This window comes from Felis catus, chromosome E1 (assembly GCF_018350175.1).
Source record: "Felis catus isolate Fca126 chromosome E1, F.catus_Fca126_mat1.0, whole genome shotgun sequence".
NCBI lineage: Eukaryota > Metazoa > Chordata > Mammalia > Carnivora > Felidae > Felis > Felis catus.
In genome coordinates, this window is record NC_058381.1 from 35,781,305 (window position 1) to 35,794,496 (window position 13,192).

A 13,192-nucleotide genomic window follows, 5' to 3' on the forward strand; every position below is an offset into this window, starting at 1 on the left:
GAGGAAACTTGACTCAGAGGTCAAGAGAATTGTTTGAAGTCCCAGCTGGTGAAGAGGCAGGGCGGGGACTGGAACCTAGGTCTCTCACCCCAGCTACTGTTTGGCGCCCTGGAATCACAGGCTGATTCAGTGGAATAAGCCACAGGGCGAGAGAGCAAATTGTGTGTGGGGGGCGGGGGGGCTCATTAATAGAAAGGAGACAGGGGTTTGAAGACAGACCCTGTCTTCTTTCTCTTACCCCTCCCTCCCCCCCCCCAAAAGATGTTTGGCCTACCCCCAAAGCCTTCGTGAGTCAGGCCCGGAGTGATGGGTGTGGTGCTGCCCTGAGTTTCCTTCCTTTGCCTGAGGCTGTGCCAAAGGAGTGAGCTGTTAGACGCAGAGAAGGAGGCTCTACCCAGATAGCAGCCCAGAGTCCATTGATTAAGTGGCACTTGGGGGTTGTAGTGGAAAGCCCTGGGGTCTTGCCCTAGCTCTTGATGCAGGCCCAACACTTGGGTGAGGGAGGGGTCCAAAAAGGCGGTCCTTTAATGGGAAAGAATCTAGAGGGTGGCAGGCCCATTGCTGGGGATGCATAAGACCCTGGAGAAAAGCCACTTCGGTGAGCTTCCATCTCCACCTCCAGGAGGTGAGGAAATCCGATCAGAGTCGAGAAAAGTGTCAGGACGAATAATGCCTTAAACTCGCACAGCGCACTTCACGGTTTACGAGACGCTTTTCACAAACCTCAGCCCATTTGATCCTCAGAACAGCCAAGAGGCGACAAGGTGGCCAATACTAATTGAGGCCGGGAAAACTGCCGCTTGGCACGGAGACAGCACGCGTTAGGTTAGCCTAACCCTTGGAAGCCTACGGATGTGCTCTGGAAGGAGGACCGCTCTCAAACGCCTGGTCTTCGGGCAGAGGGCGAGGCGCTGACGCGGGGCAGCAGCTAGGGGGCGCTGAGGTTCCACTGAGACTTTCCTGGCGTTAGGACCCAGCGGAAGCCTGACCGCTGACTGGGAAAGAGACTGGGGGATTTGCCCAGCTGGCCGCAACCTCCTTCCCACTCACCTGTCTGTCTTCGCACAGCGCAGCCAATTGCTGACCTCCACATCCTCATACGTCATCACTCCCCGCCCGCCTAGCTCGTAGGCCATCCCGTGGAGCTCCGGGTCGCAGCTGTCCTCGGAGTTGCCTGATCGGAAGAGCTCGAGGGCGAGGAATTAACTTCGGGGCGGCTGGCTCTCTTGGCCACCAGGGTCGCAGCCAAGGTTTCAGGGTAGATCTCCTTTCCTTGGGAGCGGTTTCCGGGTCCCGAGGCGTTTCCCCCTCGGAGGCCCTGAACTGGCAGCTCTGGCGGTGGCTGCTGGGGCCTGCTGAGCAGCGGTCGCATGCAGCTCCTATGAGGCCCCTGCCGCCGGTCGGCGATGTCCGGCTGGAGCTGTCCCCGTCGCCGCCGCTGCCGGCTGTGAGCGGGTCTCCGGTCGGGTCGTCCGGGCGTCTCATGGCCGCTAGCAGCTCCCTGGTGCCCGACCGGCTGCGCCTGCCGCTCTGCTTCCTCGGCGTCTTTGTCTGCTATTTCTACTATGGGATCCTGCAGGAAAAGATGTGAGCAGATCCCCGGGGCCGGAGCGCACGCTTGACCCCCTGTCTCGCCCCTGTGGCCGCGTTCGCGGGGCCTCCCGCCCCTGATCGAGGTGTCCCCTCGTGCCCTCCCTCCCGCCCTCCCAGCACCCCGACCCCTTGGCGGCCGCCGCTGTGCCTGCTCAGGTTTCCAAAACGCGAAAGTTGGTCTCCGAATTCTCGGGACCTGGTTAGTTTTCTTCCCTTGTTTTTCTTCCTTTTGGATCTGAAAGGCCTGCGTTTTACAGGCTGAGAATTCTACCCCCACACAGGTTTGCGTGCCTGTGCCGCCGGCTCCTCTTTGGTCCTTCCAGATGTTTGCAGACCGCGGGTTCTTTTGCCCTGGGCTCTGCTGCTGTAGCCCGTACCCCTTCATCCGCTGCGTGGGGTACCTCGTTTCACCGTCTGATGTGCCACGTTTCCTCTAGCTCCATCCCCTAGTCTACGGGATTCGCAGGCCGGGATGTCTGGTTTCTAGATCCAGTAAAATCAGCCCCTCTTGCGAATGAGGCCAGTGATCCTTACCAAACTGCCCCTTTGTTCAGAGAAGTAAGATCGTTTTAAAGCTTTCCGTGGTTCCGGACATACTAGATGACCCTGAGGGAAACACACTAATTCCTCTCCTTCCGCCCCCCCCCCCCCCCCCCCGTTTTCGTTCTTAGAACAAGAGGAAAGTATGGGGAGGGAGCCAAACCGGAGACATTCACTTTTGCCTTAACTCTGGTCTTCATCCAATGTGTGATCAATGCTGTGTTTGCCAAGATCTGTGAGTACCTGTATAGTAATGCGTTGCGTGCTCTCTCCCTACCCACCCGGCTCCCAAGACCTCCCCCCTCTTTAGCACTTTCGCAGCCTCTCTGTTCAGTGTACAAAACGAATGGCTTTGGAACGGGGCACAACCCTGTTTCCTCAAATCAGACCAACTTCTGAGTCAGAAATGGGCAGAGAATGGGTCTTCTGTGTTCCAGATCCCCACGGAGAATCCTTACTTTTTTTTCTTTTCTTTTTCCCTTTGATTTTCCTTTATGCGTCAGCTTCAAACATGTTTTGAGCTTCTCTCTTTGTTCCCTGGGGGCTGCATCAGGGCTAACTAGTCCCTTGAACTGAATGAGCCCCCATCCCTGCTCTGCATGTGGTCTTGTGTTAGGCGTAGGTGAGACTGGGGAGCGTAATCTTCAGAGATTTCCCAGTCTAAGAGGACAGAAATACCTTGTGCTGCTCGTCTTATTTGACAAGTTCCTTTCATGTGGCTTCCAACTTTTGCTCAGTAGTCCATCCTGGGCCCACCAGGTTTCTCTTAACATGTTTTTTTGTCTTCTCCCAGTGATCCAGTTTTTTGACACTGCGAGGGTGGATCGCACTCGGAGCTGGCTCTATGCTGCCTGCTCGGTCTCCTATCTGGGTGCCATGGTCTCCAGCAACTCAGCACTACAGTTTGTCAACTATCCGACTCAGGTGAAACCTCAGGGTGGGAGGAGGGTCGGCTCAGCAGTAGTTGGAAAAGAACGAAGGATCCTTCTCTCGGGTCCGTGGCTTAAATAAAAGGAGAACGGGTTGGAGAAATTCAGAGGGCAAAGAACCAGAGAGCTGAGGTTTAGCGGTGGTGGGTTGGCCATGACAGGCTGCGGTTTCTGCTGTAGGCCCCACAGTTACTCATCCTGACATAGCACGGGGCCTGGCACGTCACCGATGGCTCAGATAGTATTTGCTGAATTTAATTTCAGGTCCTTGGTAAATCCTGCAAGCCAATCCCAGGTAAGCAGAAGAAGATGGTCCCCATCTACCGTCCTCACTCTTCCTGTAGGAAGCCCTCTACTCCTCTGCTAGAGCCGTGTGTTCCTTTGGATTCGTCATCCCATCTCAGCTCTCTTGAGAGTCGCCCCTCCGTCCCTTCCTGCTGCCATCCTGTCACCCGTATCACTTCCTGTGGCGTTGGGGGTGCATGAGCTAGAGGCTGACCTAGTCTGCTTCTCGTGCCGGTCATTTTGGTGTCCCGTGTGTTTACGTGGTCATTAGACACTCTAAATCCTATTTTGGGGGCGCCTGGGTGGCTCAGTCGGTTAAACGTCCGACTTCAGCTCGGGTCATGATCTCGCGGTCCGTGAGTTCGAGCCCCGCGTCGGGCTCTGTGCTGACGGCTCAGAGCCTGGAGCCTGTTTCAGATTCTGCGTCTCCCTCTCTCTCTGCCCCTCCCCCATTCATGCTCTGTCTCTCTCTGTCTCAAAATTTAAAAAAATAAAAAAAGTTAAAAAAAAATTTTAATCCTATTTTGTTGTGGGTTTTCTTTGTTTATTTTTTTGAGAGAGAGAAAGCATGAGCGGGGGGAGGGGCAGAGGGGGAGAGAGAGGGAGAGAATCTTAAGCAGGCTTCATGCTCAGGGTGGAGCCCGACTCGGGGCTCGATCCCACAACACTGGTCATGACCCAAGCCAAAAGCAAGAGTTGGATGCTCAACCGACTGAGCCACCCACGCGCCCCCTCTCAATCCCATTTCGATCGTCAATTTCTTTCTCTAAATCTCTCACTCTTTTCCCTTATCCCCACCCTTGCCTTGTTCCTTCTTGGACCTTTCACCTTTGTTCTCTCCCTTTTCCCTGCCTTATACCCTTTGTTCACCCTGTTGCCCAATCATCTCTATCTGGGAGCCAGCCTTGCACACCTTCCTCTTACCGTCTATAGGCCTTCCTTCTCAGACATTGTTTTCTCCCATGAGTCTTTTCTTGGCCCTCCAGAGAAGAGTGGCGGGCTCATCAGTGCCTGTGGGTACCGGAATTTTCCACTGTTTCTTCCCTGTAGTCATGCTCCTTGGAGTTACCCTCTTGAAGAAGAAGTACCCAATGGCCAAGTACCTGTGTGTGTTGCTAATTGTGGCTGGAGTGGCCCTTTTCATGTACAAACCCAAGAAAGTAGTTGGGATAGAAGACCACACAGTTGGCTACGGAGAGCTGCTTCTGGTACGTGATCCTCGTGGGAAAGGCAGCCTTTTCCAGTAATCACAACCAAGGAGCATCCCCACCTGGGGTCATATGTCTTGAGAGAGATCGTGGTGCTCCATATGCCCCCCACTTCTGGTCTTTGCCTCTTGCTGTGTGGCCCCTGGCTCTGCGAAGGCCGTAGCGGGAGGCCTGAAATATTTAACTACAGCTCAGCCCTCCCGGGGTGGGGACGACTCCGAGGCCTGCATTTAAACACTGGTGTGAGGCCAGAGCAAACAGGGAAGGAATAGTGTGTCTCTCGCTGTAGCTTTTCTGAGAAACCTGGAAGCCAGAGTTTAAAAAGAAAAGTACAGTAACCGTTGCTTGCTGTGTATCAGGCATGGCCCCCAGTGGCTTACCTATTCGTTGGTTACTTTTTACAACGATGACCTTACGACGTACGTGGTGTTCTCTTCGTTTTCCATACGAAGGAAGTGAGACACAGAGAGGTTAAGTCACTTGCCGTGGTCACACAGCTATTAAGTGGCCAGAGTTCGTGGCTAACTTTGCCCGGGGTTCCAATCTGGGCGGTGTGACTGCAGAAGCCAGTCCAGAGCACTGCTCCAAGCCGGGAGGCCAACACGCCAGGACTAGATTCCCTGTCCTTGCTATAACAAAACACACGCGTCATCACAATGGGTTCCTCTGGCCCCTGCACACGAAGCTTCGTGGCGTTGTGTTGGGAAGTGGGAGGCGTCCCATCCTACTCTGATTACATTATGACTGTTGGGGCTCAGATAGGCTGTCGTTCTAGTGCCGGGGGTGGGGGGGTGGGGGGGAGTGAGCTAGCGTGATCTCTCCTGACCGCCCACCCGTGACCGCTCGGCAGCATTTTGTTCTGAGGGACTCTGTCCTAAGGCAGCGGCTTTGTGAGGAGGTCTCAGAAAACTGAGAGTACCGTGTCCTGGGATGGGGGGTGGCGGTGCGGCCTGGTGGCCTCACTGCCGGCTGCACCCTCCCTCTCTTTTCCAGTTACTGTCTCTGACCCTGGACGGACTGACAGGCGTTTCCCAGGACCACATGCGGGCTCACTACCAAACGGGCTCCAACCACATGATGTTGAACATCAACCTTTGGTCGACATTGCTGCTGGGAGCTGGTAAGGAGCAGTTTTGCTGTTCTTTCCGTTGTGTGTCCAGAGGCCAGACCACCCTCCGCCAGTTGACCCCCAGCGCAGAGGCCAGTTGGTAACTTTGCCCAGGCCAAGGGCCTTTCTTGGCTCAAAGGGGCCCTTCTGTCCAGCCCCCCCGAGAAACCTTCCTGGAGAAAGCTTCCCAGCAGGCTGTGCTTGCTACTCATTGCACAGTCAAGGCTGGGTCACGGGGGTGCCTTGGGAACCCAGGGAGAGAGATGAGATAGTATTTGGCGTGTACCGAGTATAGTTCGAATGTGGACGCATTTGCTTTTAAATCCGCGCTTCCTAACCTGATTTTCAAATCCGGACACACGCGGGAAGTATTTTTTGTACAGCCCGGTGGGCTTCACGGAGGAGGCTGCCGATGGCTGGAGGTGACCAGCGCTCGGGGCTCCACTGAGCTGGCGATGCGTGGGGCAGTATCTCCCCAACACGTGAGGATCCCTGATTCTAGTGGCTTTGGCAGAAGCGACAAATCGATTCCCAGGCCTCTCTCGGAAGAGTCTTTAGTTTCTCTAATCGGAAGACTAGGAGGCTGCCTGACGGGACAGTACAGACTCCTTCCGCGCATTCTCCTGTGGGGTACTCCAGTGGGTTGTGCGCAGGCACGCGCACCGTTACAGGCATGGGACGTGCGCCACTCACCCCCAGACGTCTTTCCCTAGGAATCCTCTTCACTGGCGAGCTCTGGGAGTTCTTGAGCTTTGCCGAAAGATACCCTACCATCATCTACAACATCCTGCTCTTTGGTCTGACCAGCGCCCTGGGGCAGGTGAGCGCATCACGACGGGGTGGCGTGGCTTCCCTGAGAGAGACTGACCCGGCTGGGGGGAAGAGGGTGGGCCGAGCGAGCCCCGATGGCCCCTCGCAGACCTTAGACCTGGTGGCGGATCCCCGAGAGCCAGGCCGACCCCCACGCTCTCCGTCTCTCTAGAGTTTCATCTTCATGACGGTGGTGTATTTTGGCCCCCTGACCTGCTCCATCATCACGACAACTCGCAAGTTCTTCACCATTTTGGCCTCTGTGATCCTCTTTGCCAACCCCATCAGCCCCCTGCAGTGGGTGGGCACCGTGCTCGTGTTCTTGGGTAAGTTGCCGGCAGAGCTGGCCTCTCTGGGCACACAGAGAGTGACAGCGCTTGAGATACTTTCTTCCCCCCTGAAACGTATACTCATGAAATTTATGTCGTTATTTTAGAGAAAATGTTTTTAAAAGAGGAAAGGAAGCATCGGGCCTAATCCACCCTTCCTAACGTACGTTTCATTTTAATGATGTTCCTCCGGCGACTTAAGTTTCCCCATGCACGGAACAGGATAAAATCATTATACTTCCTCCCTACTGATTGGTGCTGCCGTGGATGCGCTGAGAGAACTAGCTAAGAAGTCTTGACGTGTTTTTCTTTTCGTTGTACCGTATTTTATTCTGTATATGTAATTACCTGTATCTTGGTGATTTTTTTTTCCTCCGAGGGAGTCCATTAAAACCGGTGTTTGCACGTTAGTTTTATTTAAAGCTCCCAGTGTTGGGGAGACTAAGGCTGACCGTCCCCTCCCCTCCCCCTACTCTCAAAATCATTGGTAGGTTGCATTTCTCCTCAGAAAGCTAAGCCCATCTTTTCCCTTTCCTTAGGTCTCGGTCTCGATGCCAAGTTTGGGAAAGGAGCCAAGAAGACGTCCCACTAGGAACAGAGAGACTACCTTCACTTCAAGCATATTTAAGTTATTATCTCAAATACGGACATCTCTTGGGCAAATGGACACAATAGGGAAAAAAGACTGGGACTGGGTTCCAGTCTGTTTGGGGTTTTTTGGTTTTGTCTTGTTTTTTTTTTTTTGTTTTTTTTTTTTTTAAGAAAAGGAAGCAAAAATCACATATTCTGAAAGAAGCCCTTGGATTTTAACAGGACAGAGTTGGCAGTTTCTGTTCTGGCTGACCGGGAGCACAGCCCAGGGCAGAGACGAGAGCTGACGCTCTTTGCCCAGGCTTCCTGCCGGCTGTAGGTGCCCTGGTTGGGTGGCTAATCCCCCCAAGCGCCCAAGCCTTGCCAGGAGGAACTTTAATAGGTTTGCAGTTGTGATTGTGGTCTCTGCTCCCACAGGTGACGGTCCAAACACGCCAGGACGGGGGGCTGGCTGTTAGAGCCAGAGATTATGAAAATCACTTCCTCTGTTCAAACTCTGCTGGGCAAATCTTTCTTTAAGAACTCCAGATCTCTTCTTTCCTCAAGAAACCTCTCTTAAGTCGGGGGGGGAGTGGGGGGAGGGAAATGAGTCCAGAGCCACAGCGGCTACCGCGTTTTCACGTTTCCCCACGGCCTCCCCTTCGGCCAGAGCTCGCGCGAGCCCCGAGTGGAGACCCAGCGTATGTATCATGAACAGCTTGGGAAGGTCGCTTCCCTCCCTCCGTCTCTGCGTCTGTTCTCGGTCCACCTGGTCCCCTCCTGGGGAGGCCGGATTAATCCTATTCCCCTGTCCCCGTCAGCTGCTAAAGCATTGTGGTCCTCCTGCCGCCGAGGCTGTGCCAAGGTGTCCCCATGCCAGCTCCTGCCTGTTGAAAGGGATGCTGGCGGAAGGCATGGTGGCTGGGGCCTGGCACAGAGCCTCTGTCAAGTTTCCTGGGTGGCAGTGGCGGGGGGAGGGGGGGTGGGGAGAAGGCGGAGCGTGGAGCAGAGCCACCTGCCCACTGCTGCCTTCAGAGTTGGAAACCGCAATCCTCCACGGGCCGAACTTTACACATGAAAGTGCATTTCCACCAGCTGCAACTTTCACTCCATCTGTTCAGCAGCCCCAGCCCCTTGGCTCTCCAGATGGGAGCCCAGCCGCCTTCCTGAGCGGCTGCCTCGCCACCCCTACCCAGCCTTTCAAGCCAGCCTCGCTTGCACTCCTGTCGCTCTCTAGGGGCCCTGGTGTCGCTGCAGTTCTGCCCCCAAAGGCCCCCTCTCATTCTGAACTCCTCCTTGAGAGAAGAGGTTTTAAGTACATCTGACTGAACTTCCTTCCTTCTCCACCCCTTCTCCCTCTCTCTCTCTCTTTTATTTTTCCCCCATCCCAAAGTTTGCATCAGTTAGCTCCTTGGACTGATGGTTCTTTCAGACTGTCTTCCGTGGATCGGATAGGTGGCTAGAGCATGTGACCGGGGCCGGGAACCTGCAGGCGATCCACATGTGGGCCTGTCGTTCCAACCCTCGGACCAATCCCCTCCGCCTCCAGCCGCTGCCCTTCCCAGCGATGCCTGATACTAGGCACCAAGAGCAAGACAGAATCCTCAGCGGGCAGCGTGGCTCTCACCTGCCACCAGGGCAAGTACGTCCTACGTGCTGTGCGCCAAGAGCAACGGTGCTGGCCTATCTGTTCAGTCCCGTCTGTCCAGCTAGCCCATCCCTACTGTGCCACCTACTGTGAACTTGCTGGGAGTTGGAAGCTGAGGAGGACCAGTACTTACCCTCTGGGGGGGTTCACAGCCTACTAGGGAGACAGGTAAACAAATCACTGCATCTCAGACGCGCAGAGCTAACAACGAAGTGTCTGGGCAAGGTGAGGCTTGAGCCCGAGTGTGGGAGGATGAAAGGAGGGGGGAACGGAGCCAAGCGGGAACTGGGGTTTTAAAATCCCTGCCTCCCCCACCCCCCCACCCCCCCACCCCCGCCCTGACCCCGCCATCCTCCTGCCTTCAGTCAGTTCAAGTGGGAGCAGTGACCGCGCTGACGCATTGCTCGGCTCAAATGGGACAGAGGTGAAGGTGTGGCGTAAGTTGCCCTTGTGTTTTGGGCGGGGCATCCTTACCTACAGGATCGCGGGAGCCAAGCGCGCCAAGTTAGACCGAAGTCGGCAACATTCTGTTAGGGCTGAGACTGTGAAATACCAGACAAGTTCCGACAAAAGTAGTGTTGATCGCTAACCCTGGGCGGCCTGATGCCTCAGGTTGCTACAGATCAAAGGGATTTCATCTGCAGTTAATTCTCAGCTATGTGCAGAAGGGAGGGAGCCCGCACACACGTTTCCCCAAACACTATGTTTTTCGTTTGGGGTATGCTGTACTTAGGCCTATTTTGGTCAAGCCATCAGGTCGACCTCCTCGGCTGTTTATGCTCAGGCTGGTGGCAGAAGCGGCTCGTCTCCTTCCTGGACGCCTCGTAGCCTAGTGCGAGGGGAGCGACCCACCGGTGCGACTGGGGGTAAAAACCTAGGGCAGGCTATTCCGGAAGTAAACATTAAGAGAAAGGATTCTATGTTGTTTTGAAAGGGACAAGAACGGGCAATCTTTTCAGGCGAGGCGCTGAGGAACGGGTAGTGTGTTTTCCCACAGCCCCGCACACCCTTCCGAAGAGGACCGAGCAAGCACCTGTCCCTTACAGAGATGGAAAGGCAGATTAGGGAAGGCCGGATGACCCGTGGTAGGTCCTTGGGTAGGGGCCCGAGAGAGAGAACTAGAACTCAAGTCCCCCAGGCCCTAGTCGCGTCTTGGACCTGTGTCCTCAGATAGGGAGAAGCCAAGCCCCTCAGGAGGCCCGCTGCCTCTGCTGTCCGCTCCCGCCGGTCAGCGGGACAGTTTGCGCGTTTTATGAGTCGGTGGCGTGCTGGTCGCTTTCTCCAGATGCCGTGGCAGAGTAGTCACCGTGGGTCTCTCCACGATCGTTAACCCCTCCCGCTGGGAACACGCCAACTGTCTTTAGGAGCCGCGATCTCATAGATTTATTGGACTCCTTTCCCCAAGCTCTGTAGTTCCTGAAAATTTGCCCTGACAACAAACACTCCTGGGGAGAAGCTAGGGCAGGGCAAGTCTCCCCACATTTGGAATAGGGAGCCGGGAGCCCACCCAGGCGCATCAACCGAAAGACCCACGACCGCGGGAAGACGGGGCCCAGAAGCGAGCCTGTACTCCCCGCGGGTCGGGTCAGCAAACGAAGCCAGTGGTTCCCAGCTGTTTGGATATCCCGGTCCAGCCGAATTGCAAATGATTGGGGGGGGGGGGCTGACAGAGGTGTTTCCATATTTTTTTCAAGTGAGGACATTAAAAAAACAAAACGAGTATCAACCATTATGGCCGATTACAAGACGTTTTAAGTCCCGAAATTTTTAGGAGGGGAGCAGGCTGTGGGGGTCAGGGAGCTTTCCGGGAAGGGCTGTAAGAGGGAGACTTGGCATCCTGCTCCAAGACCCACTCCCCAAATGTTCCGGCCATGGCTTTGACCAGAGCGCCCAGAGTTTTACTCCGCAAGGTTTTCACCTACTGATGAAGGCCAATTTCTGACAGGCATGGTCCTTACGCTGGGAACCGGTAGGCTATGCCTGCCTGGCCAGAGGGTGGGAGGGGGAACAGAGAGGGTCTTGAAACAGGAAGTGATCTCATTCAGTGCCTTCCACTCGGCTGAGGCGCCAGTCCACAAGGGCTGGTGGGTTCACTGTCCAAGTATGCCGGATTCCCTGTTCTTTCTGGGAGAGGTGGAGGAGGGAAGAGGTTCAAGGCCTTCGCGGAGGGGAGGGACGGAATGCTTCTTCCTGCCCGCTTCTGTGTGTTGTCATGGTACGTGGGTGGCCAGAGCTAGCAAAAGCGCTGCGTCTTAGTTAGGTTCGGGGTGGACACCGTTTCCTCCTACTCGGGATCTAGAACTACCACATTGAGAGACCACAGCTCTAGAAGGAAAGTGTCACCCATGCGAAAGTTGGGGACTTCCTGAAATTGTATATAAATGTGTGTGTGTGTGTGCGCGCGCGCGCGCGCGTGCGCGCATAATGACACTAGTGCTCACACACAAGTCAAGCCAGTGGGTTCACTTTTCTGTAACGAGCCCGCAGCTCTCTTCAGATTCTCAAAGGGGTTCGTACATAGGATCCACCGTAATCAGGGGGGCTCATTTCATAAAAAACGGTTTCCCAACAGACGGTTTTCCCAAAGAGAGCGGTGTAACTGGGCAGGCATCAGCGCAAAACTCCAGCTCTTCCCGGAGGTGGCGTGGAGTGGAGGTTGCAGAGATACGCCAGGAGAGTAACCCACCCAAGTTCATTTCCGATTTTCTCCTGGCCCCTCCCGCGCCCTTTATCTGGGCCTGTCAGCTTCAGCAAATAAAATCACGGGATGGGGGCGCCTGGGTGGCTCAGTCAGTTAAGCGTCGACTTCAGCCTCAGGAGTTCCAGCCCCCATCAGACTTCGGCTCAGGTCATGATCTCACGGTTCATGAGTTCGAGCCCCGCCATTGGGCTCTGTACTGACAGCTCAGAGCCTGGAGCCTGATTCGGATTCTGTGTCTCCCTCTCTCTCTCTGCCCTTGCCCCACTTGCGCTCTATCTCTCTCTCAAAAATGCATCAACATTTAAAAAAATTAAAAAAAAAAACCCACAGGGGGCGCCTGGGTGGCTCAGTTGGTTGAGCCTCCGACTTCAGCTCAGGTCATGATCTCACGCTCCGTGAGTTCGAGCCCCGCGTCGGGGGGCTGTCTGTGCTGACAGCTCGGAGCCCGGAGCCTGCTTCGGATTCTGTGTCTCCCTCTCTCTCTGCTCCTCCCCTGCTCATACTCTGTCTCAAAAATAAGTAAACATTAAAAAAAAAAAAAAAACAACCCCCACAGGATGCCCAGCTGAATTTGAATTGCAAATAAGCAACAGGTAATTTTTTTAGTTTAAGTATGTCTCATCCATACTACTATTAAAAATTACTTGTGTGATATTTGAGGCATACTTCTATGTGTTTTTTTATCTGACATTCAAGTTAGCCAGTGTTGTGTATTTATCCGACAAGATTGTGGCATTAGTCCTGAGTACACATGTTCTCATGGGCTCTTCTCTTAGACACATCACCCCTTGCAATCCTGTGTACTTCCGTTCAGGAAGCCTAACATTTTATTTATTTTTAATATTTTCCTCTTAATTTTTAGAGACAGAGCGTGAGCAGGGGAAGGGCAGAGAGAGAGAGGGAGACACCGATTCCGAAGCAGGCTCCAGGTTCCGAGGCATCAGCACAGAGCCCGACGCGGGGCTCGAACTCCCGAACCGCGAGATCACGCCCCGGGCCGAAGCCGGCCGCTTAACCGACTGAGCCACCCAGGCGCCCCGAGGCCCAAACGTTTTGTAATTTCCCCTTTGGCCCAGAGGAGCTGCAAGCCTAGACTCAGTCGGCAGGGGGCACCATTTTCTCAAAATAGATCCCCCAGCGGCCTTGCAGGGGCCTCAGAATGAGGAAGTGGGGCATTGAATTGAATTCTATTTGCTGTTCCTGTCTTCCCTCTGGAGCTCACTTCTCCACATCTCACGCCTTGCCAGACTTCTCTCCGAAACAAGAATTGTGATCCTTCAATCACTTCTCGGGGTCCGTGGTTACCGTCATGACGTGGCCTCATAAAAAGCGCTTCGGGTTCCCCCTGGAGTCTATTTTTCCCCGCCTCAACTCCTGCCAGGTGCTCCCACCCCTACGTGATCCCACCCACCTCACACTTGAGCTTCCCTGTACACTATTTACTGCCGTGCCTTTGTGCCCACACCTCCCT

The 13,192-nt window shown here is 54.7% G+C and overlaps 1 protein-coding gene across 2 annotated transcripts; it reads left to right on the forward strand.

The window, feature by feature from the left end:
• Positions 1 to 1,182: 1,182 nt before the first annotated feature.
• SLC35B1 (solute carrier family 35 member B1) lies at positions 1,183 to 8,102 on the forward strand. 2 transcript variants are annotated; one of them, XM_003996710.6, is made up of 9 exons: positions 1,190 to 1,587; positions 2,265 to 2,368; positions 2,927 to 3,057; positions 3,327 to 3,357; positions 4,398 to 4,555; positions 5,549 to 5,675; positions 6,377 to 6,483; positions 6,646 to 6,799; positions 7,342 to 8,102. In XM_003996710.6, exons 1-9 carry the CDS (start codon positions 1,382 to 1,384, stop codon positions 7,392 to 7,394), a joined length of 1,071 nt encoding a protein of 356 aa, XP_003996759.1. In that variant the 5' UTR covers positions 1,190 to 1,381; the 3' UTR covers positions 7,395 to 8,102. The 2 variants fall into 2 exon arrangements, with proteins under 2 accessions (XP_044901261.1, XP_003996759.1); XM_045045326.1 differs by lacking the exon at positions 4,398 to 4,555 and having other exon boundaries at positions 1,183 to 1,587.
• Positions 8,103 to 13,192: the final 5,090 nt, after the last annotated feature.

Bases quoted from the DNA above. Each gene is read 5' to 3' on its own strand.
- SLC35B1 (XM_003996710.6), top strand. From the start codon at position 1,382: ATGAGGCCCCTGCCGCCGGTCGGCGATGTCCGGCTGGAGCTGTCCCCG. The intron at 2,369-2,926 runs GTGAGTACCTGT...GTCTTCTCCCAG, and splicing joins TGCTGTGTTTGCCAAGATCT to TGATCCAGTTTTTTGACACT. The intron at 6,484-6,645 runs GTGAGCGCATCA...CCGTCTCTCTAG, and splicing joins TGACCAGCGCCCTGGGGCAG to AGTTTCATCTTCATGACGGT.